Source organism: Venustampulla echinocandica (genome assembly GCF_003357145.1).
Source record: "Venustampulla echinocandica strain BP 5553 chromosome Unknown scaffold_1, whole genome shotgun sequence".
Taxonomy (NCBI): domain Eukaryota; kingdom Fungi; phylum Ascomycota; class Leotiomycetes; order Helotiales; family Pleuroascaceae; genus Venustampulla; species Venustampulla echinocandica.
Window position 1 is genome coordinate 121,355 of NW_022474206.1, and position 23,481 is coordinate 144,835.

The 23,481-nt window shown below is 50.3% G+C and overlaps 5 protein-coding genes across 5 annotated transcripts; 2 read left to right on the top strand and 3 right to left on the bottom strand.

The window, feature by feature from the left end:
• Positions 1-322: 322 nt before the first annotated feature.
• On the top strand, positions 323-4,693 carry BP5553_02578 (Uncharacterized protein; the record flags this gene model as incomplete). The annotated part of the gene is made up of 3 exons (XM_032011201.1): positions 323-970; positions 1,022-4,504; positions 4,559-4,693. 3 exons carry the CDS (start codon positions 323-325, stop codon positions 4,691-4,693), a joined length of 4,266 nt encoding a protein of 1,421 aa, XP_031870894.1.
• A 1,054-nt stretch (positions 4,694-5,747) lies between these two features.
• Positions 5,748-8,250, bottom strand: BP5553_02579 (uncharacterized protein; the record flags this gene model as incomplete). The annotated part of the gene is made up of 2 exons (XM_032011202.1): positions 5,748-8,126; positions 8,233-8,250. 2 exons carry the CDS (start codon positions 8,248-8,250, stop codon positions 5,748-5,750), a joined length of 2,397 nt encoding a protein of 798 aa, XP_031870895.1.
• Positions 8,251-9,690: 1,440 nt separating this feature from the next.
• Positions 9,691-11,469, bottom strand: BP5553_02580 (uncharacterized protein; the record flags this gene model as incomplete). Its single annotated transcript, XM_032011203.1, has 1 exon — positions 9,691-11,469. The coding sequence occupies one exon, from the start codon at positions 11,467-11,469 to the stop codon at positions 9,691-9,693; it is 1,779 nt and encodes a 592-aa protein (XP_031870896.1).
• Positions 11,470-11,698: 229 nt separating this feature from the next.
• On the top strand, positions 11,699-12,454 carry BP5553_02581 (uncharacterized protein; the record flags this gene model as incomplete). Its single annotated transcript, XM_032011204.1, has 1 exon — positions 11,699-12,454. One exon carries the CDS (start codon positions 11,699-11,701, stop codon positions 12,452-12,454), a length of 756 nt encoding a protein of 251 aa, XP_031870897.1.
• Positions 12,455-21,031: 8,577 nt separating this feature from the next.
• Positions 21,032-22,285, bottom strand: BP5553_02582 (Uncharacterized protein; the record flags this gene model as incomplete). Its single annotated transcript, XM_032011205.1, has 2 exons — positions 21,032-22,049; positions 22,104-22,285. 2 exons carry the CDS (start codon positions 22,283-22,285, stop codon positions 21,032-21,034), a joined length of 1,200 nt encoding a protein of 399 aa, XP_031870898.1.
• Positions 22,286-23,481: the final 1,196 nt, after the last annotated feature.

Consider the following 23,481-nt stretch of genomic DNA (forward strand, 5'->3'; position numbering starts at 1 on the left):
TTCCCCAATATCCCTCAACCCCAAAATCAATCCAATGAATCTCGGACCGGGAACAGCATAACAACACGCTGAATTATTGGGGCCAGGTCTATTGGGACTTCGACTACCTCACAATTGGTGTGAGGTGGAGCTGAGCTGAGAGTTGCGCGTGCCTCTGGGGTTCTGGGGTTCTAATACGCTGCGGGACGGTCATTATCCGACTTTGAGCGACTACAGCACCTTCGTTGTGCCCCAAACCATCGAGCTATAGAAAGGGGCGATGCAGTCATCTGCAGAGGCTGTATATTCTGCCAGCTCCCCGCCGTTCATTTTCGATTCGGACATGTCAGGGCAGTTGGAATCGGATCCCGACTTCGAATTCTTCGACTCTTCCAATGTACCCCTTGAAGCTGCGAATAGCCCTGGCATATTCTTCGCTGAAGATTTGACGACGGATAGTTCGCAATTTTTGGATGCCTGCTCACCAGCGCCTTCTGTGTATAAAACCCCCAATCAAGGCCAGGCAACGTTAATCGACACGACGCTGCAACATACTTTCTCTGCCCCCTCAACCGCCTCTCCTGCTGGCTCTTCCCCGGACTCTGGATCAGACTCCTCTGAATACAAGCGCAAATCGAGTTCTGAATCATCCCGGTCGGCGTTGACACTAGGCGACGCGGTAATGGCAGATGATGAATCCATGGGGATTTGGAAGGCGGAGGAAGCCCGGGTCGGGAAAGACGGGCGGGGGTTTGGCGCATTCGATGGAACAATTAATCCTGCGTCGATGAATACCAATTTTGAGTTCAACGACAAGACAATGGAGAATGATTTCGACTTCGAGAGTGCGGCAAGTAGCCCGAGTCCATTTGGAACCGGCCCGATTGATATGGAGTCGTTGGAGATGCCTACTATCAAGTATGAGCCCCACAGCAAGCGTTCGCCCATGCCGAAGGCCAAGCTAAATAGGAATCACAACAAGGCAAATTCGGTAGGTTTGGATATAAAATACTATTCATCGCTTGACGCTAACTTCTCGCAGCAACATTCTGTAACCCAGTCCATGAAAGGTCTCACTACAGCTGGGTCCAGGGAAGTCTCTCCACTGTCTGCCATGATCACCAGCCAAGGGTCTTCTCCCTCCGCATTTTTCAACAATTCCCCGTCTCCGTCCGCGGGTATCGAGTTTGTGAACGGGACAATGCTTGGTGGTCACCCCTCCAATCCAGCATGGCCCACGCGTTTCGAAAACTTCCCGAACCACGGATTGCCTCACTCACAGCAAGAAGCAAATCACCATAATATGCCGAGGATGGCTCCGTCCCAAGGTGTTCCACCGATGGGACCTCCATATAGGCCAATACTTACCATTCATCCGACGCCTCTAAAATCTAGAGTGGAGACCCAAATACCGATTAAAATGACCCTTTTTCCAGTACCCGCAGGTATCACTAAACTCCACCTCCCAACCCATACTATTTCGAAACCAAAGCTTCTAGCTAAACCACCCCCTGAAAGGTCTCCTGAGACTTTGGAATTATATACCACTTTGGTCTGTACTAGCGCCATGCAGAACCCAGAGTATCGGCGGCGTGCATTTGAGCGAGCTGCTGCACCCCTTCGTCAAGAAGAAGAGCCACAAGATATTAAACCAGAGGACGAGAAGGAGGAAGATAAGCCAGTAAACGGAGGCAACGTTGAGATCTGCCCCGGGTGTATAACGCGTGAGCGAAAACGAGCCGCCCGGAAGAAGGTTAAAAAGGTGGAGGAGGAGGAGTTGTGGCATAAGCACGAGGCCAAACGCGTCATTGTCTTCAATACCCATGAGATTAAGGATTGGCAGGCACCTACAGCCCAGCCGCTTTCGGACACAACTGGCGATCGAGCAGAACCGTTTGTCCCTGAGGGGGCTATGCAAGTAGATGCCCCTATGCGGATTGCTTGCTATTGCAGACACCAGAACGAAAAGCTCGGGTTCCAGGTTATATTCACGATCAAGGATTACCAAGACAACTTGATCGCTCAGGAGATAACATCGTCTATTATGATCACTGACGACCACAAGACCCACAATATGGCACCCTTAACGGCACAGACGTCGAATTCATCGGACGGCCAGATGTTTTCAGGGGCCGGATCGTTCCCTATCGACAACCAATTCGATCCTAGCACTGGTCCTGTTGGGGATGCGGGGCCTTTCAACCTCTCCCAATCCAATTCAGATTTGCAAGCTCTGCGTGGTAACATCAACCTACAATTCCCCGCTTCGATCAACTTGAATCCACCATCGCATCCCTCGCAGGCCACCTCTACTACCATAACACCTCGCAACCTCTCCCGCCAATCATCCCCATCTGCCTCATCAGGGCCTATATCAAAAAAGAGGAAGGCCAGCAGCTCTGGCAATCTCCCACCAGGATTGGCTATGACAAAGTTAGAGACAGGGCCTGTAAGCCCGGGACAGGCAGGGTCATCATCTATGAATGCCGCGACTTCTACGCTTCCGTCACCATTTACACCTAACATTGCCTCATTTTCTCCGCCCGACCAGTCTTTTGGCCAACCCCCAGCAAATATGCCTTACATCGCCCATCCGTTCACCACTGGACCCCCAACCCCAAACAGCAATGATCATGTCTTCTTTTCCAATAATAACCGATCTCAGTCTATGGAAAATGTGGCCATGGCGCAACCGATGTATTCTGCGCCTGTTTCTGCCCATCCCAGTCGAGCTCCAAGTCCAAACGGTATGAGAAATGGCGTACCGGCCTATCAGCATCAGCAACAACAGGCTCAGATTGCTCAAGCTGTCGCTAATGGGTTGTATGGCATGCCTCTAAGCCTTAACCCACACCGTCCCCCAACTATCCATAAACTGATTCCCAATGAGGGCCCGAAGAGCGGCGGGATCGAGGTAACATGTTTAGGGAGCGGATTTTGCCAGGGGCTCGAAGTCATGTTCGGAGATTCCAAAGCTACGACGACTACTTACTGGGGCGAAACTTCGCTTGTATGTCTCTTGCCGCCTTCGGCATTTGCCGGGACTGTACCGGTGACATTCAAGCATCAGCATCAACAGCAGATGCAACCATATCCTGCGCCACTGGTCCCGAAGCAGCAAGCTTCATTCAAGTATGTGGATGACGATGAGCAACAAATCATCAGAACCGCGTTGGCGGTGCTCGGCCACAAGATGACCGGCAAGATGGAAGATGTTCGCGACCTTGCTCGGCGTATCGTTGGGGACGGGTCGTCTTCATGGGGAGCACCTGCACATCCATCATCTGGAGGATCTGGAAGCCAGCAGGGCTCCGGGTTCAATGCTGCCTCGTTTGGCGTTGATGTGGAAGCAACACTTTTGAGATGCCTGGACCTCATCGATCTTGACGACAGTCCAAACATGCCGCGGCTAAATCTCAGAAGAGCGTCTGGGCAGACTATGCTCCACCTCGGCTGCTCACTTGGGCTTACTCGTTTTGTTGCTGGGTTACTGGCTCGAGGTGCCAACCCGGAGCCGCGAGATAAAGGTGGCTTCACACCAATGCATTTTGCCGCCCTTCACAATCATCCCCAGATTGTAAGGCGACTAATGCTTAGTGGAGCCGATCCCAAGGCACGAAGTTTGCAAGGTTACACCTCTGCTGACATGGCAACTTCAGCGGAAGTTATCCGTATGACTCGGCGTGTAGAACATCACTCGAGGACACGCAGTGGTACTTCGCTAAGAAGCAGAACCAACAGTGCTACATCCTTGAGGTCTCTCTGGGAGCCAAGCTCAGTACCAGCGTCTGTCGATCACGATTCTAGTGATGACAGTGATGCTGGCGAGAACGAATATGAAGATGAGGATGCCGATGCCGCAAATGATGGCGGATTCTACATGAGGCTGAGGCGCCCGAGCACCCAGAAAGCCAAGGCAGAGGAGAAAGATCCTGTTTTGGAGCTTCCGGCTATTGGACCTGCCGCAGGTCTTGCGTCACCAACTGCTGCGATGGCGGCTTTCCGAGACCAATTTACTGCTCATATCCAACATCTACACCAGACGATGCATCTCAATCTCCCCAACCTGCCCCAGATGCCCAACCTTCCCGACTACCAAGCCTACTTAAACCCGTTACATCCTGCTCCTATGGTCCGCCGTATCAGCAACCTAGTAGGGAACAACCGGCAAGAAGGCTCCAAAGAGCAGGATTACAAATGGTGGGATCTATTCTCCGGCATGGTGCCAGCTGCACCTCCAGCCTATGAAGATATCTTCCCGCAAGATGGTGAGGCTACTAAGAGAGAATCTGCAACACGAGCAGCTGCAGATGCAGTCGCCGACAACAAGTGTGCGGAGATATTTGACCAAACTGAGAGTCAAGCTGAGAGCTCCACATCAGCCGCGAAGAAGTCGGTGGTGTTGGATACAGTGAGGATCGGCAATCAGCATACCATTACAAGAGAACAGCAGGACTTGCTACGGCTGGCGCATGCTGAGAAGGTTAAGAGACTTAGCCGGGATCGGAATCTTTTCTTCATTTGGGTATGTCATCCACTCCTATCACAAATGATATTTAGTACTAACAATGCATCCCAGATTCCCCTCCTCGTCGTCATCATCCTCGCCATGCTTTTCAACCGCGCGCCCCAAATATGGACGCGTGCTGCGACTTTTTACCAATCCGTACGGACTTGGAATACAAACCAAGACCGTATCGTCGAAGTTCAATAACCTATATATTATACATTTCTACCAGCACTACGTTTTGATTCGGAAGAAGCCGTCTTATGACTTTTTGTCAAGAGGGATTGGAACGGGATCCAGAAGCCTTTTTTTGATGTTGTGTTGTTTTATTTACTTGGGATAGGATTGGGGCGGGATAGCCAGTACAAATACGTACTACATAAGGAAGGAAAGAATATATATCGCTCGCTACCATTGTATGAAAGCTGCTGAGCGATCACAGAAAATGCTGCCTATACGTAAATATCTAGGTAGCTAGTTTTAATGGGACCATGACCTGTCATTCTATAAAATTTTGCGTTTGCGGACTCCTTGTGAAATGATAGATCCGCGTGATATGTAGACAGCTTGTGAGGCTTTGTGATTTGGGGAATGGATGGATGGGATGATAGCTTTGGTGGGTGGGGAAGCACTTTTATCATATACTTCGAGCTTAGGTACTCATCACCAACCCCCTATTATCACCGTAATCACATCACACTTCACAAGCACGCATTTTCCATAAAAAGAAATTTCAATTAACTCCTACATACAAGCCATACCACGCCACTAAACTCTCCCCTCCTCTCCCAAACAAAATCAAAATCAAAATCAATCTGCTCGCTCGTTCTGCTAGTTTCAATTAACGTAACCCCTTCTCTCAATGCACAAATATGCCTCGTCCTGTCTCGGGATGAAAAATGCCAATCTAGGTAGGTGTGTGTGTATGATGCTGTGATGCTAATGCCGGAGATGCTGGTTGGGTACGCTTGGAATGAAATGAAATGGAATTACTGATTTCGGGGCGTGGGTTTATCGTGAGCGTTTCGGTTCATTAGTCGTTTGGGGTGGGGTTTTTTTCGAATGTGTGGATATGTATGTGTTGGTGGTGGTCGAGGGGGAAAGGCTGGTGGTGATGTGAAGAAAACGAAGAAGGAAATTCGTGGATGGCGTTACTCGTAACATGATGCGTATCTGTCTATCCGTCGAGGGATGGATGAATGGGTAGAGGCTTATAAATCTTCGAAAGACACAAGCTGGGAAGTCGAATCGGAGGGCATTATCAAAAGACATCAGCCGGCCACTCAAACGACGCCTTCGCCATCTCACTCTCACTCTCAACCCCAGGCTTCTCCTTCCTCAACTTCCTCTTACCCTCACCCACCACACTCGAGCCCTGCGTACTAACAACCTCTCCACTAGCCAACCTCACAGCCTTAGGTAATTTCGGCATAGGCGGTACATCATTCCCCATAGCGGGATTAGCAATATACGCCACGTTCTTAGCGGGGGAGGCGAGCTGTTCGCTGTTCTTGCGGGCTTTGGAGGAGGTAGATGATTTGGCGTAGTCGAGGCCTGTGAAGGTTGAGGATGGGGGAGGGGATGTAGATTGTCGAGAGGTGCGGGCGGTAGGTTTGACTAGGCGTGAGGAAGATGATGCTCTGGCTGTTGGGATGGAGCTTGTGGTGTTTGTGATGCTGCTTCTTCTTGCAGCGACGGTTGAAATGGATGGCTTAGCTCTGGGCATAGGAGGAGCGGCTTCTTGAGTAACCTTCTGAAGTTTTCTTGGTCGAGCAGTGGCACTCTTCTTCTTGAGCGCTGGCTTCTTGATCTCAGATTCACCGTCCGAATCCGCATCCGTGGGTTTATATCTCCCGCCATCATCAGCCAAGCCTTCAAACACGCTCTTTCTCTTCTTTGGCGTAAGATTCCTCGTCTTCTTCGCAGTTGCTACTGGCTTTGGTGTGATTTCATGCTCCTCTTCCAAGGATGATAAATCGCTAGACTCAGGTTCTTCGACTTTGACAACAAGCTCCTCAGATGGCGCGGCTAGCACGATGGCGTCTTCGGGGATCTCATCATCCTCCACGCTCTGCATCACTTCCTCCTTGGGCGGGCAAGGTAAAGGCTTCACATTCCAATCCGCCATGCCTGTTATGGGCAATTGGCTGGGCTCTCTGTGCTCGGAATCAGCTCTCTTCCCCGGCATAACTCCCACATCCTTCTTCGGTTGATCAACAGTCACCGCTCTCCCAATATCATAAAACGCCTCACCCTCACTGGCATCCGCCTCCGAGCTAACATATCCACTCAAAAGCCTCTCAGACGGAAGAGTTGACAACGCTCCCGGCACAAACCGCGGTCTTCCAATTCTAGCAGGCGGCATCGGTTGCGAAGGTACAGGTTCAGCCAGCGACTCCGTAAGCTGTCTCCTCGCAGCCTCCAGCTTGCCCTCGAGATCACTAACACGCTTTACCAATTTCTGCTGCTTCTGAAGATCCTTCCTGGACGGGATGCGTCTCGCCTGGCGGAACTCAGTCTCATGCAAGTTCGTAACGCTATCATTGGTAAACGCCTTCTTGATATTAGAGAATGAAGCACGCTTGAGACTAAACGACTGCTTGCTCGGCGAAGAGTTAGTCGATCGTGGTGCGGAGCCGCAGAAAGATGCAGCAGGGCTCTCGCCGCGGTGCTGGGTGCTGGGGAAGCTGGGGGGCTCGAGGAAAACGGTGCCTTTTCGCTTCTCCTCGCGAGATATATCCACGGCTGGATAGGCACTCTGGTCGTAGAAATCAACTCCAGAATCATGCTTCGCAGGCGAGTTTTTCTGACTCTCCATCTCCCGCTGCTGCTCCTGTCCCGGCTCCTGGAGTTGCGGGCGATTAGCACGGGGAGTCGCAGCCTTGAAATGCCCGGCCTGTTTAAGCTCCTGATAAATCCTCTCAGCCGCCTCCTGCCTCTCCCGCAGGATACGCTGCTGTGCAATCTCCTCCTCATCGACAACGACGGCTGGCTGAGGCTTCGACCAGATCTTCCAATTGCTAGGATTGAAAGACGAGGCGATGGATTTTCCAAACCGGAAGATTCCAGAGTGGCGAGAGATTTCGGAGCGGTCGGCCGTGGATTCTACCAGGGAGGCGTTTGCGTGATGTGTGTATTTCCGCGTCTTGCTCCAACGGTTTTCGTTCTGTCGGTGCTCGTCAAGTCCATCTATGAATTGCTGTTCGGTACCTATATACGGCATGGGTGGTTTCATGCTCGCGCGGTCGTTCATGCTGCCCTCGACGAACTTGGACGGGCGGGCTTGGGAACTCGATCGGCGGCGGAAATTGGGGGAGTTGGGTGTATTCCTGCTTCGACTTCGCAGCGGCTGACGTGCTTGAGCAGTGCTGGCCGGACTGGTGTTCGACAATGGCCAGTCACTTGGTCGGCGGCGCTTCTCCGAATGAACCTCCTCATCCTCATATGTATCGCCCCCGTAGTTCTCGCCATGGTCTTCTGAATCGACAGGTAGCCTCGAAGCCCGGTTGCTGAACAGCCGCTTGGTACCAGCAGCTTTGGGGGTAGAGTCGACGGTTCTGCGCTGCTGCTGTGGTTCGACAGATCGGTCTCGAGTCCGGGACGTATCTCGCGATCGATTCCTCGAGGTATCTCGAGGATGCTAGCATTCCACATAAGTCAGCCCAGCCCCTAAGTCCATCGATCTACAACAAACATTCCAAAGCTAAATCAATCCCGGGGATGGAATGTAAAAACTATAAACTTACCGCGGTTCTGGTAGCCATTCTTCTCAAAAGCTTATAATCGACCAAGCATTCGCATCATCAATCTTTGTTGTTGTTGTTGTTATTGTTTGTAGCAGTTGTTAAAGTTCAGCTTGTCAACGCGTACCTTTCCTTGGTACCTCGTTCGCTGGCAGTAAACAAACTACCCCCTAGCCAACCAGCAAAGCGACCACTCAAATCCCACCTCTCAGAGTGAATCCCTTGCCAAAATCTCACCTCCTTCAAATTAAATTTCAAAATAATTTCCCCCTTTACCGTACAGCTGCAGTGCCAGTGCAGTGTAGGAGTGCATGCAGCAATTGTCTAACGTTTTAGTTTGTGGATTCGATTTGGTGTCTGAGACACACGGACCGTTTAATGTTTTGTTTATGTCCGTCCGATCGTCCCAACCAACCGACCGACGTGTTTATGCTGCAGGATCGCGGCTAGATCCCGCCGGCGCTAACCGTGTCGGGTGCTAGAGGGGAAAAGGAGGAATCTGGGGTCCACACATACACGAACTGTAAAGGGCGCGCTATTTTTAGGCGGAGTGTGGAGAGAGGGAGGAGAGGATGTGGATGATGATGATGGGGTTTTTATGTATCGAGAGTAGGATAGGATGGAGAAATGCTTGATTTATAGGTAGGAAGTACCTAAAAAGACTGTGACCTAATTAGGTACCTACCCAAGTAAGTTTAACTGTTCTACAACAGGAAAATCTAGTCCTCGAACCAGCCGATCTTTTTGTCTTACAAAGTCACACATAAAACGTCACCAAGTAGCATCAAAAACCGGAAATTAATCAGCAGCGTTTTCATATTCTTCCATTTCCGTATCAGGGTTTCCTACTCAAAAATGCAGACCAAGGCTAAGCACGCAGGCCATTACCAGGGTATCCGGCCAATTCATTCATTCGACTAGTAATCTCCCTCTTCCTCCTCCTCCTCCTCCTCCCTAAATTACAGATAGCCTCCGTCCTCCCTTCCCCTTCCACGTCAAGTAGTAAGATCGATTCGCAACTGTCCCGGGAGAAAACTCATGGAAAAAAAACTGAATAACATATAAGATGTTGTAGTTTGATGTTGCACTTTAAATATTGAAGCAGCGCTTTCCACCAAGAATCTAAACATAGGAAAAATGAAGTTTGACGTGTGTGTGCGCGTCGGGCGTAAATATGCGGATGGCCCTCGAGCAGCCTCTGGAGCATGGTTTTCGTGGTCGAGAAATGCAAGGAAATGATGAGCTGATTGTGATGATGCGTCGAGCCGAAGGAAAACAAATTAAAGAAAAGCGATAACCCTTTCATAAAGGCCTGCGATATACCTAGTGCCAGCAGATAATGCCACACCAGTCATCCCTTAAACTCCAATAGTATAACACACCCATTTTCTCAGATGCCAACGCCGGGGCGTTCAAATCCAGTGGAAACAAAGAACTCCTATCGTATCAGCGTCGCGTCCACTACGTCGCAGGAAGGTCCCGCGTCCGAGCAGAGCCATCGGCTCGCTTGTATGACATCTTCATCTCCTCGATTGCCAGTTCATCCTCGTCTTTAAACGCGCCGGAGTTATGATGCGCGCTACTTGGGCGCATCCCATTATAGAGCGGTTGTTGTGAGTTGGATGCAAACACGGCATCAAACGGACGCTTTGTATGGCGAGTGAGCTCAGCAGATGGAGCTGGCCCAGTATATTGATTGTAGGGCAATGGACGCTCTTCAGGCCGATCAAATCCAAGGCTTGGCAGAGGAGGAGCAATAGTCCGAACGGATGACAGGGGACCGGTAGGAGAGTTCAGCGTGTCGAGTTTTGGTCCGATCTGCATCCTGATGGGAGGCAGGCTGACCCGTGGGCTCGGCAAGGGCGGGCTTTGAGGACGAGAATATCCATGAGACGTGGGTCGATTATAACTCGGCTCAGCTGGTGGATATGCGCTGGCCTGGAGAGCATTGGGAAGAGCATAAGTAGCCCCCGATGCCCTCCTATACGTTTCAGGCTCGAAGGTCGGTCGCTGGTCACGTGGGGGATTGGAGGGATACGCCGGCTGGGAGTATTGTCCATCATAGGAATAATTAGTAGACGGTGGTGGAGGTGGTCCAGACCGGTACTGGGAGGGAGGAGCTGGTGGATAGCCAGGAGGAGCTGGTTGATATGACTGTGGCGCCGGCGCAGCAGGAGGTGGAGGTGGTTGCGCGAATTGGGGTTGGGGAGCCTGGTATTGTGATCCCTGATTTTCACCAAAGCCCAAGAAACTCTTGTTTAGAGGCGCGTTTGGTGTTGTTGGTGAAGGCGTGTTGCTGTGCGGGTGGTATGGTTGCTGTTGATACTCCCCGGACACGCGGCGTTGGAGATACCTCTCATCATTAGCACCAGTGATGATCGAGCGTTCCCCATACGGCTCATGAGCTGGCTCCGCAGGGCGGCCGATCCGAGCATAACCCTCCTCGTTCATATTCTCGTCGTACTCGGACGTGGCCTTGTCTCGTCTCCTCATGCGGACATCGCGGCGGATGCGCACTCGGCAACCTTGCTCGGCCACGGTTCTGCTGAGCGGTGTGCTTTCAGCCAGTCCGGGGAATTTCTTTGCGCTGAACACGGTGAACGGGGCCGACTTGACCTCGAGCCGCCAGTCAAACGATGAGTTGGGCGAGCCCGGGACTCCAGCCAACTTTGGCTTGCTTGGGTCGGTCGATGGCTCGGCGTCGGCATCCTTGCCGTCCTTGGTCTCCTCGTACAGGTTGAAGCTCAGATAGTACTTGCCCTCATGGCGGACGGAGAGATCCGGGAAGATGAAGTATCCAGCTTCGGTTGGGCGGTCAAGATAGGCCATTCCTGAGACGGGCATTCCGGTGAGGACGGGAATCTGTGGTGGAGATGGTTGAACGCGACCATGAGCCATGGGACGGGCGGTCTCCAAGGTCGCGAACAGAAAGAAATTGGCATTGTAAGAGAAGGTGATGTCCTCCTCTTTGGCGCCTTCCCCTTCGAAGATACGCAATTCGACCACGGGCGGGGGATCAACTGGTCGTCGATCGGCAGACGCTTTCGAGGAGTTAGCAACTTGGGGGGATCTCTCAGATGATGGGATGAATTCTGGTCTCTTACACTTGGCGCCTGAACCGCATGCCCTAGCACGCTCCGGCTGCTGGATGACGGTCAAACAATAGGTGAGCATCCTCCCTTCCTTCGTGACCCGAGTGATGGTCGCATCGCTATGGCGGTGCGATGCTGCGGCCGCCATTTTTTTGGTATGTCGCGGGTGCGGGATGCAGCTACAACGGCGAAAAAGAACCACGTCCTTTTTCCTTTTTAATACTCGACCTGAGGATGCGGTACCGAGTCGGTGCCTGTCGAGGGATGATCAGCGGTGTTCCAAGACCAGACTTTCGCGACGCGGAAGGGCAGGCAAGTTGAGGGAGACCCGGCAGCCGGTATATTGGGATCTGCTGGTGTCTCAGGGCTGCGGGAGAATGGTCAATGCTCACCTCTATTCAGAGATCGGTATCTTGGGAAAAAGAGCTGTTTCTCCCGTCGACGATGGGCCACGCAGCTATAATATCTCGACGTGGATTTCCCCCCAGAGCGGTGTTGTCGTGGTTGTTGTGGTCGTGGTAGAGCCCGGTGCTGGCGATGGGGAACGGGGCGGCTATATGGAGAGCGAGCCTCGAGGACCGTCTATCGGGTTCGCTTCGCCAGGCACAGACACGGTCGAGCAACGCGGGACGGAAATAGCAGAGATTAACGACAGCGAAGCGGTGCCTTTCCAGTTTCCAAATCTCCAGATCTCCAGCGGTCAGGTCAGCTTGTCGAGTTCGGCCTGGGCGTCGAGTCGTTGGGGATTTCGACGACAGAACAGGTTGTCGGGTCTCTTGGGAGAGTTGAAGGGGTTGAAGAGAGAACGAGCGAGAGACGGAGGAAGCGAGAGAATGGAGAGAGCAGAGCGAGAGAGGGGGGGCGGCGGCGAGGATCTGAGGGGGGAGGGATCAGGGGAGAGATACAGTAGTGAGGTTAGGAGGAGACTAGTGACTATGGACTACGGACTAAGGCCCTCCAAGGGCAGGGAACAACGGGTGATGGGGAGGGAGGGAACGAGAGGAAAGGGAAGGGAAGAGGGAGGAGGGAGGAGGCTGGAGCAGTGGTTGGGCGAGTGCTGTACGGTACGGAGCAGTAGTGTGCTGCTGGAGGGAGCCCGCAGTTTGGGGTTTTTCCTTGGGAGGGAACTTTAGGTTTACGGTTTACGGCTTACTCGCTGTGTTGGGATAGGCTGTGATCGATCATAGGCTACCAGTGGCTGCCCACAGGCCCCCTATCACAGGCCCTTTGCACAGGCTACTCCCTCAGCACCAGCAACCAGCAACCAGCAATCCAGCAACCAGCAATCCAGCAACTAAAAACCCACCCGCTGCTCCAGGCCCCGGGCCCCCGGAGAGGGCGCGGCGTGGCGTGGCGTCGGTGCTTCCTTGGCCGCGACGCTGCGAGTGGACAGCGCGGGACTGGGTATCGGTCGTCGTTCCCCATCGTAAACCCTTCTTGGGAACCTGCAGGCTGCGGTGTGTTTTGGTTTTGGGTGCAGCCAGCGCCGCACCAGGAATGGGGATGGGGGCATTTGGGAGTGGGATATCAGAGGATTCGAGGGGGAGTGGGATTGGCATTGGGATTTTCCCAGTTTTTGCTGCAGCCGATCATGTGACGGTGGAGGAGGCAGTGAGTGACAAGTGGCCGTGACACAAGTATTTGGTACTCGAGAAACAGTGCTCACCTGTGTACTTCGTACCAAGGTAGGATATGCTACACAACTGTCTCTCGCTGCGGAGAGTAAATACATGGGACAGGCCACCTATGAAACATGGACGGCAAGAAGATCGCACTAATACAATACAGTACTCCATACTCCGTGCTACGTGCTAGCCCTAACTACTGTACTTGCTTGCTGCTGATAACACTCCTAAACAGTAAGTGAACCCTAAGCCATCATTTAATGTCCACTAATAAGTACTACTATTCTTATTCCTACGGAGTATTACTACTGCATTCGCCTTTCACGTTTCTCCCTTTCCAGCCCGGTGGCTGCGCGGTGCACCGGGCGCTCCATGCGCTCCAGAGGGGCGGGCCCTTAGTGGGAAAAAAGTCCCGCCTTTCGTTTAGCCCGCTCCATGGCCGGGCAGGGGCCATGGGGCAGGGACAGGGGGCAGTGTTCGTTTAGTGCGTAGCTACGAGGGTACAGTGCTAGAGTGCAAGAGTGCTGGAGTGCTGTGCCACGGGACATGTCCAGCAGCCCAGGACTGGATAAGACTCCATGATTCAGAATCCTGCGCTGCCTTGAACGGAACTGACTCAACTGTGGGCTTGGGCTGGGCGGCTAAAGCGCATTATTGTAGGCAGACTTGCGGAGCATGCAGAGTACAGCACGGTGTGGTTCCCATACATATGGAGGATAGTACTTCGTACAGTTCGGAGGATGTAGGTACATAATAATAATAATAACAATAAGGTGGTATATACGAAGTAGTTGGGTTTCCCCTTACTTGGATAATCTGAGTGCCGGTATTGCGTTGCTGCTACTCTGTGCTGCTACTTGCTGGTGCTACTGTTAAAAATATATAATATGTGTTGTGCAGTGCATACAGTATGGCTACTATGGCTACTACCCAAGGTACCTTACTCGTACCTTACCTACCTGACCATCGGTACTACCACGCTGCTGCTACTATACATACAGTACAGTACAGTACCATCCTATCCTACCTTACCTATCCTATCACACAGTCCGTACTGTACTTCGCGTAGTTTCTGTGAAATAATATAATGCTAATCTTGAATCCTACGAGCCATCTCCCTGCTATCGCGATCACACAATCTCGGTGGGGGGCGATGTTCGGGTATCGGGAATCGGGAATAGGCCCGAACCGCCCACCCCTCCCCCAGCAAAAAATCGGGACCCACGAGGTTTGTCCTATGCGAACTGTATGTGTACTGTATGTACAGTATATGCACATGTACGTACTTAAACTATGCGATCCAGCGCGTGGGACGAGCTTACGAGGTTCAGCACACATACATAAGTACTACGTACATAACCCAGAGTCTATAAGACTTTGATACGACCTCTCATTATTTCCTTTTGAGGCAGTGTTGCTGCGCTGTGCTGTGCAAGGTTGGTGGTGGTGGTGGTGGTGCTCGCCATGACCTATCGTGGAGATGCGATGCTATCCCAGTGCCGGTTTTCTTTTGTTTTTTGAAACGGTTTGCTAATGAAAGGTACAGTACGAAGTATACGTCCGTAGCATTATTATTAGTAATGTTGCAGGTACCTATTTGCCTACGAGCTGCGAGTCTGTTAACAAACCAATTCCCCACTGCCGTAATTTCAAGCCCGCGAGGTTGGAGGCTGGAGCTTGCGGCTCCTTCATGATCCTGTCTGCGTCATCTTCATCCATTTCCCTGTTTCGTTCCCCTTAATATCCACACGCTGGTGGTAAGCAGCGTTCTCTTGTTCCTTGATTCGTTTCATTCCCGCTGTCATCAAGTCTGAGGCTGCATTATTTCCCCCGATCCCAAGCAGCTCCCTAGTACCGAGCAACATGCCAACCTCTCTACCCGTATCTGCAAGACTCAGATGACATCTCGGAAACAAAAATTGATCATGCCAACGAGTGCTAGCTACGTGTTTTGTTGGAAAGTAACACGGTATATTCCGCAAGCAGCAAGAGCAACATCTTCTCCTCCAGTCGACAAACAAAGCGATGGATCTCCATCTCTGCAGAATGAAGTTGGAGATGCGGAATGATTGGTGATGGGACCACGGAATTATATTTGGAATTCGAAGGAGGAGGCTTGATCTGATGCAACGATACGAAGGGGAGTTGGGAAAGTTGAAATCGTGGGGAGATGGGGTTTTGTGGACGCCACGAGAACGCCCGTCGTTATTTTCACCGCTATTTATACGAAGTATAATTGGGTTTTGAGCGGCGATGGTGTATCATGCCTGAAGGGTGGGAGATCAAATGAGATACTCGGCTTGTCTTGGCCGGTGTGAGGGGAAGAGTGTGAGAGATGGAGGCTTGGTAGGATTATTATATGGCGTAGAGCGTAAAGAGGTTGCTTTTGATAGGTATCCCACTAAGTGTATAGAGTACATATTCCAGAATGGAGAACTAAAACCAAAGACCCACAGCCGCTACCAGAGATATATCAAACTTCCCCATATTCCATACCCCACCATCTATCATTCCAGCCATCCAGCCAAAGATTAATCGCCAAGTTCATTCAAATTCGGCACTACGGTGTGTTCCCTAAGCTGCCCCTCGCATCGCATCGCGCATCTCCTGCGCGACAGCTGCAGACCATCTACATGTAAAATCCTTGCGCACACGATCTGCTACGTACCGAGTACTCCTTTTGCACAATATATGCGTCTATACAGCGGGGCGTCTGTAAAAAGCATGGTTCCCACGCACATCAACAATGGGGGGATTTGGGCCCACGGGATGGGAGATGGAATATCATGCGGGTGCTGTGGGCGGTCTATGGCCTTTGGTCTCTTGTGGTACACACACATGCATATATGCCTACAGACGGTACCTACCTACGTCCCCCAAGTATATACCTACATACGATACCGAGGTTGTACAGGATACTCGGCCGAATAATGGGAGGCGTGCCCATTTAGATTGATTGACGGCCTGGGTGGTATGTAGGTAGATGCTGTGCAACAGGAAGGGCAATAAGGCCGTATTCTGATAATGGTTGGCCCCTTTCTATTTCTGTACAGCACCACCGACACCTATCCTATTTACATGTCACAACTAATCTTTACGTATCATTTAGGTAGCAGCAATTGCTCTCGTTGCCAACTCATCATACAAACGCCCTGATCCGGCGATACATATTTCACCGCCGTGAATACGAAGGCATCAAGTATGGGGATTCGCCAGAATCCGAACTTCGGGTCGAGTCTCACTCCCAGCAAACCATAAGCTGAAACATTATTGCATTCCAACAAAGGCGCCGCGTCGCTGGATGGTGGAACAGGCCGTGAGAGGTGCGGCTGCATTGTCCGTTTTCTCACGAACCTAAAATATATTGGATCATTGGGTGGGACTTCTGGCAACATTCCTTCCAAGCTTCCAATGCCTGCCGGCGGATCATAACGCAACGAATGATATAGCCCGGGGGAGGGACGATTGTCTCGGGGGGACTGGCACTTTGGCCGGCTTGCCACTCTTCCACTGTGCCATGCTGGGAACCACCAATGGCGGATGATGAAGGGCCTGCTTCCGCAGGAGGCTTAGGGTGTGTGAAGTGCCCTGCAATAATCACTGGATGCCGAAATTCAATCAATCAAATCCACCCAGAATCCGCAGAATCCCAGAATCCCAGGACACATCCTGAGCATCCCAGCACATCCCTTACAGGTTCGTGGACCATGCTGATACGAGAACGGAACAAGCAAGCGAAAGGCGAACCGGGAGCTCCATCCGGGGTTGGGCAAATCACATCCTGCAGTACACGCCACGCTGGAATAATGTACTTCGAAGATGCGTTCTTCTATCGTTCTGGTTCGTGAGATGGGATGCAGAGATTCGCAATCGAATGGGGGTTTTCTGCACGGCGCTTCTTGAGGCGCCCAGTCGACTCGTGCGAACGTCAACGATACTCGAACTGGGCACCAAGACGGCTTGTTTCTCTGTGGAGGGAAGAAGTCATGTAAATGTGCCCATTCCCCCCATATTGCGCCCCCAAATACTACATAGACTCCTTTCTCTCCCTTGCAGAATAGAGTGACGCGCAAGAAACGGCAGAACCCCAGGGCCGGTTTATTACAAAGGAGTCAGTGTTAGTCCCTCGATATCGCCCTCACCAGCCGGATGTGACCACCAAAGCATTCTCGCCGGACAGAGTTAGCTACATGCTATTCTGAGCAAGATGAAGTATCGTGTTCCGCTGCTAAAGGTCACAAGAGACAAATGATCCGGCAGTTCTCACTATCATCTGCACAGTCATCCGTTGATAGGCGCAGGGTCCAAATGTCAGACGACCCTCCTGTGGCCATCCACCTACATTTTCGACGTATCTGATTTCTTTCGCACCAGTGGCGATGTTGATCTTCGGTGCCACCTCCATTGGCTCTCGTCAGCTTTTTGATACTTATGGGATAATATCTACGGATCTTCAAGAAAATCTGCCGGTATCGCTATCACTTCCGCAAAGTCCTTTATTGACGGATGCCTAAGGTACCTTATTTTTCCAAATGTTGGATATCACATGCGCACCTGCTTGATGGTGGATGTCTCACATGTCGCTCACCCCGTATGGCGCATCGTTTCAATTCACGGCCCGAGCTAGCTTTTGCTATGACTTCCATTTTCATTCTCAAGTGTTTGGGATTGTTTATTTTAATAGTAATAGCTATTAGAGATTTCACTTCGGAAGCTTTCCATCATCTCCCCGTCGCGCCTTGGGTGGTTGGCGACCAAAGCTACTATTCTTCCTATCTAGCCGAGGGGGACTAGCAATAATCTTGCTAGGAGAATACTGCGATGGTTTTGCAGTCAAGCACTTCTCTTTTTATCACTTTCTTTTATCTGTTATTGAAAGGCGTCTTCTCGGTCTTCAAGCTCCCCCTCTCCAAGTACCTACCTTACCACTAAACAAAGCGTCTCTTGAAAAAGAAGAGCCACATTATAGAATTTTACAGCCAACTTACATAAGATCGAGAGAAGTATCATCTTTCCTAGTATCCACAGCCACACAAAAGCCAAACGTAAATATCATGAGGGCACGGGCCTAAATATTACAACACTTTTAATCAGGGAGCCGTATCAACACCAAGATCTCCTAATCTTATCATTATCTCTTTGCCATAGTTATACCAACTCATATAATCTCTCCTACCCATCTCAAAGCGTCAAAGCGACCACTGAGATACCTTAGAGGATCTACCGAATTAGGGATCTTCCTTGGAGGTAAAGAATACGTCGATAACCTCCAATTCCATAGCCACTCCGACTCCGACTAGGCTAGCTGCCTGAATCATTAATACATACTTAATTCATTACTTGTAGATGGGTCAGTTGCTAGCTATTTAATCTACACGGAGCCTTGAACTGGTTATCGTCTCGTTGCTGCTGTCGTGGTAGTTGCTACTGCTACTGTATTTCTTTGTTGCTGTTATTATTTTCTACCATCGTCATTATCTTCCTATACCGCGACATGCACTTAGAAACCCCCAAATCTCCCCTATCCAACTCGTCAACTCCCAACCCCAACTCCGAAATCCCCAAAAGCTCGCCCTCGCCCTGCAAAGGCAGCGGAGAAACCGAGATGTATCGGGGTGAAAGCGCCGTAGATACCTCTGAATACGGACGAGGTGGTCGAGTAAGACTACTGCTCGGCATCAATAACTAGACTTCGCGGTATTTTCTTGCACGGGATTGCTTCCATTGCGCCGTTGGTGTCCTCGTACGGATGTGGTTCCTCGATATCTTTGTTTTCCTTTTCGGAAATAGTATTTGTAATGGTTGGTCTCTTTGTCGAGTCTGCTATTAAATGTGTCTGTCTGTTTTTCTTCCCTTCGAGCGCGTATATTCATTGCATTAGTGTATTTCTTGCCGATATCCCAAGACCTGTTACGAGTCCAGATGAATGGATCCTGCTTCTATCAATATCGAGGAACGGTCTAGTTATTAGCCTCTGGGTATGTGGGCATGGGCCTGCAAGCTTGCAGCGGGTATTAAGATGCAGCATTTTGGTGATATAGATGCACTGAAGAGACGGATGTCAACCTTGGGAAGTATAAATATGGACCCCTCAGGGTCCATACCTCTCTATTCTACTACTATCTTCATTTATCGCTGTATGAGGATCAGCTTCAGAAACGAAGAAGAACGTGTCCTGTGGATCACTTCGCTCCTGGCATTCCTTTCATCTTTGAATTATTCTGCATATATGTATTGGTATGTAGTGAATATTGGCTAACCTTGACGAGTCAACCCCTTTAATGTGGACATAATGCTTTTAGCATAGTTTCAAGATCAATCAATCCATTAATTACTTTCAAAAGCTTGGAAATTACACGAGTACTCGGGCAACAACGTCCCTTAATCTAGCTTTGGTTATGCCACAAGGTCAAGAGATGAGGAACCGTTTTTGATAGGGTGTTGAATGGAATTTTATTCTGGCTGCATTAACGTCCCGGAAATAATGAATAGCCTTCATCTAGGAATCCATAAGTCCGGTCATAGACTTGGTGTCTCTACTACCACGATTTACGCCCTTGGTCTTGTCAACACCTACCAAAGGGGTATTCGGAATTATATCTGTATTAAAGCAGGAACTAGCCATCTACTCAACTGTGGACATTATGTATCCAAAGGCAAGGGAGAAGGCTTGGGGTTCCAAAACATGGTCTCGAGGCTTAGCTCGGATCTATTCACCAAGTTTGCTCTCGCTGCTTGCCATCTGCGTAAAAGCCAACTTAATCACTTAACGCTTGCCCTGGAGCGAGATAGAGCAATAAGGCTACTATATATTCAATATACCAGAGAAGCAGCAACAGTGCTAGCAATTGCACCGTCACAATCATAACCACCCCCATCCACCACCACAACTACCAACAGCAATAGCAATAGCAATGACGCGCTGTACCCAAACCCTTAGAATTTCCAACCTCTGGTATATAGCTTATAACCGCTTTACTATGACCTGGGATGATCATATATAATTAAAAACGTAAGTGAATTCTACAATGACAGCTTTCGGCCCCTTGACAATAATCCTCTAAATGACAACAAAATGGCATCGGCGTTTGACAAGGCTTATGCTATATAGCTAAGAGGAGTGCTCCCTACAAAGCCCAGTCTATTGCCGAGATCAAGAATACACCACGGTCACAAACTCCTGTATTGTAGGGGCGCCGCGAAACTCTGCCTCAATCGAGCAATATGCGTGGCAGGAGACTAATAGAAAGCGGCTACTCCTCAACCTAAAAGCTTAGTGCTAGTGGACGGATATTACGCTTTCCGATATAGCAGCGTCATCAGATAATAGGATATTCTTGTTCATAGGACAATTATCATTATAGAAGCATCCGCAGACGGAAATATTTCCATGCTAGACTTGAGCACAGTATCCTTGTTTAACGCCCATTATTCCTCTTACCTTCTAGATATGGAAACATCTAAATCTAGCATAACCCGTCATCATACCCAACTTTGTAGCACCACCAGCCCGGCAAAACCACCATCCCTTGTCTCTCCTTCCCTTTCATGCTCATTTCCCCGCATTCCTCAAACTCATAGTCGTCATATGCATGAGCATTTCTAAACTCTATAATCCCTCCGAGACATTGGTTGCTCCAGTGTTTCTCGAATCCCAGGAATTCCCTCCCGCCGCTCCCGTGGACTAGAACAAGGCCAGGCATGGGAGGGCGGAAGTACCACCCAAACATGTCCCTACCCGACGGAGAGTAGCCGTACGCCACCGCTAGGAGACTTTTGGTGTTCAAGACATCTCACCTGGGTTTCTTTTGAACGGGGGCATGTGGGCGCCATTCCCGCACGCCCACGTGGTGGTGGTCTTTATCCGTCAGCTCCGAAGGAAGGGTGACACTGTCGGGGCTGCCGAAGAGACAAAGAAAATCACATTCTCAGCGAAGATATTCGGGAACGGATAGGTGCGGATTGGCTTTGGGCGTTTTTCGAAGCAGGCTAGAAGGTTCGCTTGTTGAATAACGGAGATCTCCTCCGTACTGGCACGCCTTCTGATATGGGCGTTTTGTAAATGGCCTGATTTGAAGCTCGAAATCAAGCATTCAACTCCCTCGCAACCTCCAAATTCCCATCTTCCCTTTGAGAACCACAACACCACTGCCAAGCCAAAAGCGTCCAATTCAATTCCTTCCGCCAGAACAAGCCATGGCGTAGCTCGCCATCAGCACAAAGACCACCCGTAGCCTGCATCCGCTGCTCAAATACAACCTTTGCGAATCTGGAATGTACAATTGCCATAGAGCACATGACGCAAGGTTCGTGCGTGCAGTAAATCTCTAGACCATGACATAGATATCCATCGGTATTTGCCGGCTCCTGAACGGCAGTTTGTTCAATTGGCAGTATAGGCAGCTCGCGGAAAATATCCTCCCCAGCTGGGGTTTCTGGAACTGCACCTTGTTCGCTGTTTTCTTGGTCCGCTCGACGTAGTTGCCCCGCAACCATTGCAATAGCCCTCATTGTAGCATGAGCCGTGACGTTTCCCTGACCCCCTCCGTCTTCCTCCCTCAGCCAATCTAACCACCTAGCATCCCCGGCAATAGCAATCGGCCTCGCAGCCCCATTCACTCTCTCGACAATGACAACACCAACAGCTTCTCCAGCACCCACTGACTTTGCAGCTCGTGCCGTTTCCCTAGCTAATTCCATCCACTTATCCATATCCCCACGAATCTCCTCCTCAGCTCTGGAGACTATGCTGGGGTGCGGGCCAAATGGGTTACTCTTTTTGTATATCGTCGGCCAGTATTTAGCTGTCCAGCCCGTAGCTTGTTCCTGTGATGTAGGCGCGAGAAGCGGGACTTCAATCGTAGCTATCGGGACCTCGTCGAGTAGTAGCACCGCTAGTGACTCGACTAGAAACTTCTGCGATACTACGGAGGTTGGAGCTAGTACGAGGAGTATCTCGTCTTCCGGGGAGGAGGAATCTGAAGGCCGGGCTATCGAAGCGTAGGAATCCCGCACATGTGTGGGCACGGCGGCGAGTTTGGCGAATCTGCGGAGGTGCTGGAGGTCGAACCCGCCATCTTTTGGAAGGAGGTTTCGAATTAGACTGTAGATATATATATCAGGATGATGTTTTGCCCGTTGGGGTCGGATTACTTACTTCAAGGTAGAGCTAGCCTTTTTTATCGGGACTGCTGTGATGAAGACACTGATCACTTTGTCCACTGTGTCCGTCTCTAACGTAGTCTTCAGTGGGATCAGATATGACCCGCCATGCTTAAGAGTAGCGGGTGATTCATTTTGCTCAGGACAGTCTTGGCTGCCCACTGCTTCTGTAGTCATTTCATATCGGTCAGGCTCGGACTCAGCCTTGCTTGATTGCTAGTGGTGCCACGCAGCTACCCACCAAAGAGCAAAAAGGTTCTCGCTTTCGGTTCCGACTATTGGTGGCTGGCGATTCCCTCCGTTGCTGCTAGGAAGGGTACTTGTGCAATAGCTTGTAATCCAGGAACAAGACTTCTCTGTCTCGTCGTGGTGGGAAAATATATTTGTGCCTAGGTTCGAATTATGCCGCTCCTGACCGCCTTCCCCCACAGAGGGGTTCAGGGGCTGTTATTATAATCGCTATATCCCACCTACGTATTATATGAGGATTATTGTCTCTAGATGCTTAGTTCCTTACAACCCGTTGTATTAATTTAAGTTTAGCAGCATGCTATAGATTTTATGGCCTGTCCTTTCTGTACTACCCTTACCTTACCAACCCACTATCCCCACTTTGCCAAGGTAGATCGCAAACTAAAATATATTGCAAAATGAAAAAATAAGAAATAAAAAAACATACAACAGCAGGTATTCGCTGGTGGTCACCCGCCCAACTACTAATCTGCCGATCTGAGGCTTGTGTATGGCAGAGCGGACGGGATGCCCATTTCTCCTCAGTCTATGGTCGTATGTGACAGCTATATGTCTAAAGGAGTATATATGCTACGGAGGGATATGCAGAATTGTGTTGTGTTTTGGACGCATACTTGGAAGGGTGCATGTAGGTGATAGGTGATGGGTGATTCTTGGGGTAATAGTAAAAAGTAAAAGTAAAAACATGTTGGGCGTGGTTAATAAATATAGATAGCAAATATACTTGGCTTATGGGAGCACTGGGTCCCAAATCCCCAAATGCATACCTGGGTACATGTACATACGCACACTCTACATCATCACACATTAAAATTAGCACCAAAGATATAATATACTATTTTAATAATTATATAGGATGGTGAATCGCTAAAGTCATTAGGAAGCTGTACGGCTTCCATACCTCTGGCTTTACAGCTTAAAATGCAATAGGGAAAACACCCAAGGTCATAACCTCCGAGAATCGTCGTTGTCAGCCTCGATGTCCGTTGATGTGGTGTTGATCAAGAGTGGATTTTCCTCGGCGAGACTAGTAAGGATTTGCTTCTCATATAGGCCAATATAAAGGATGGATTAGTTAGTTATAAGTCGAGACTTATGACGGTAATACGCCTGTCTTCGTT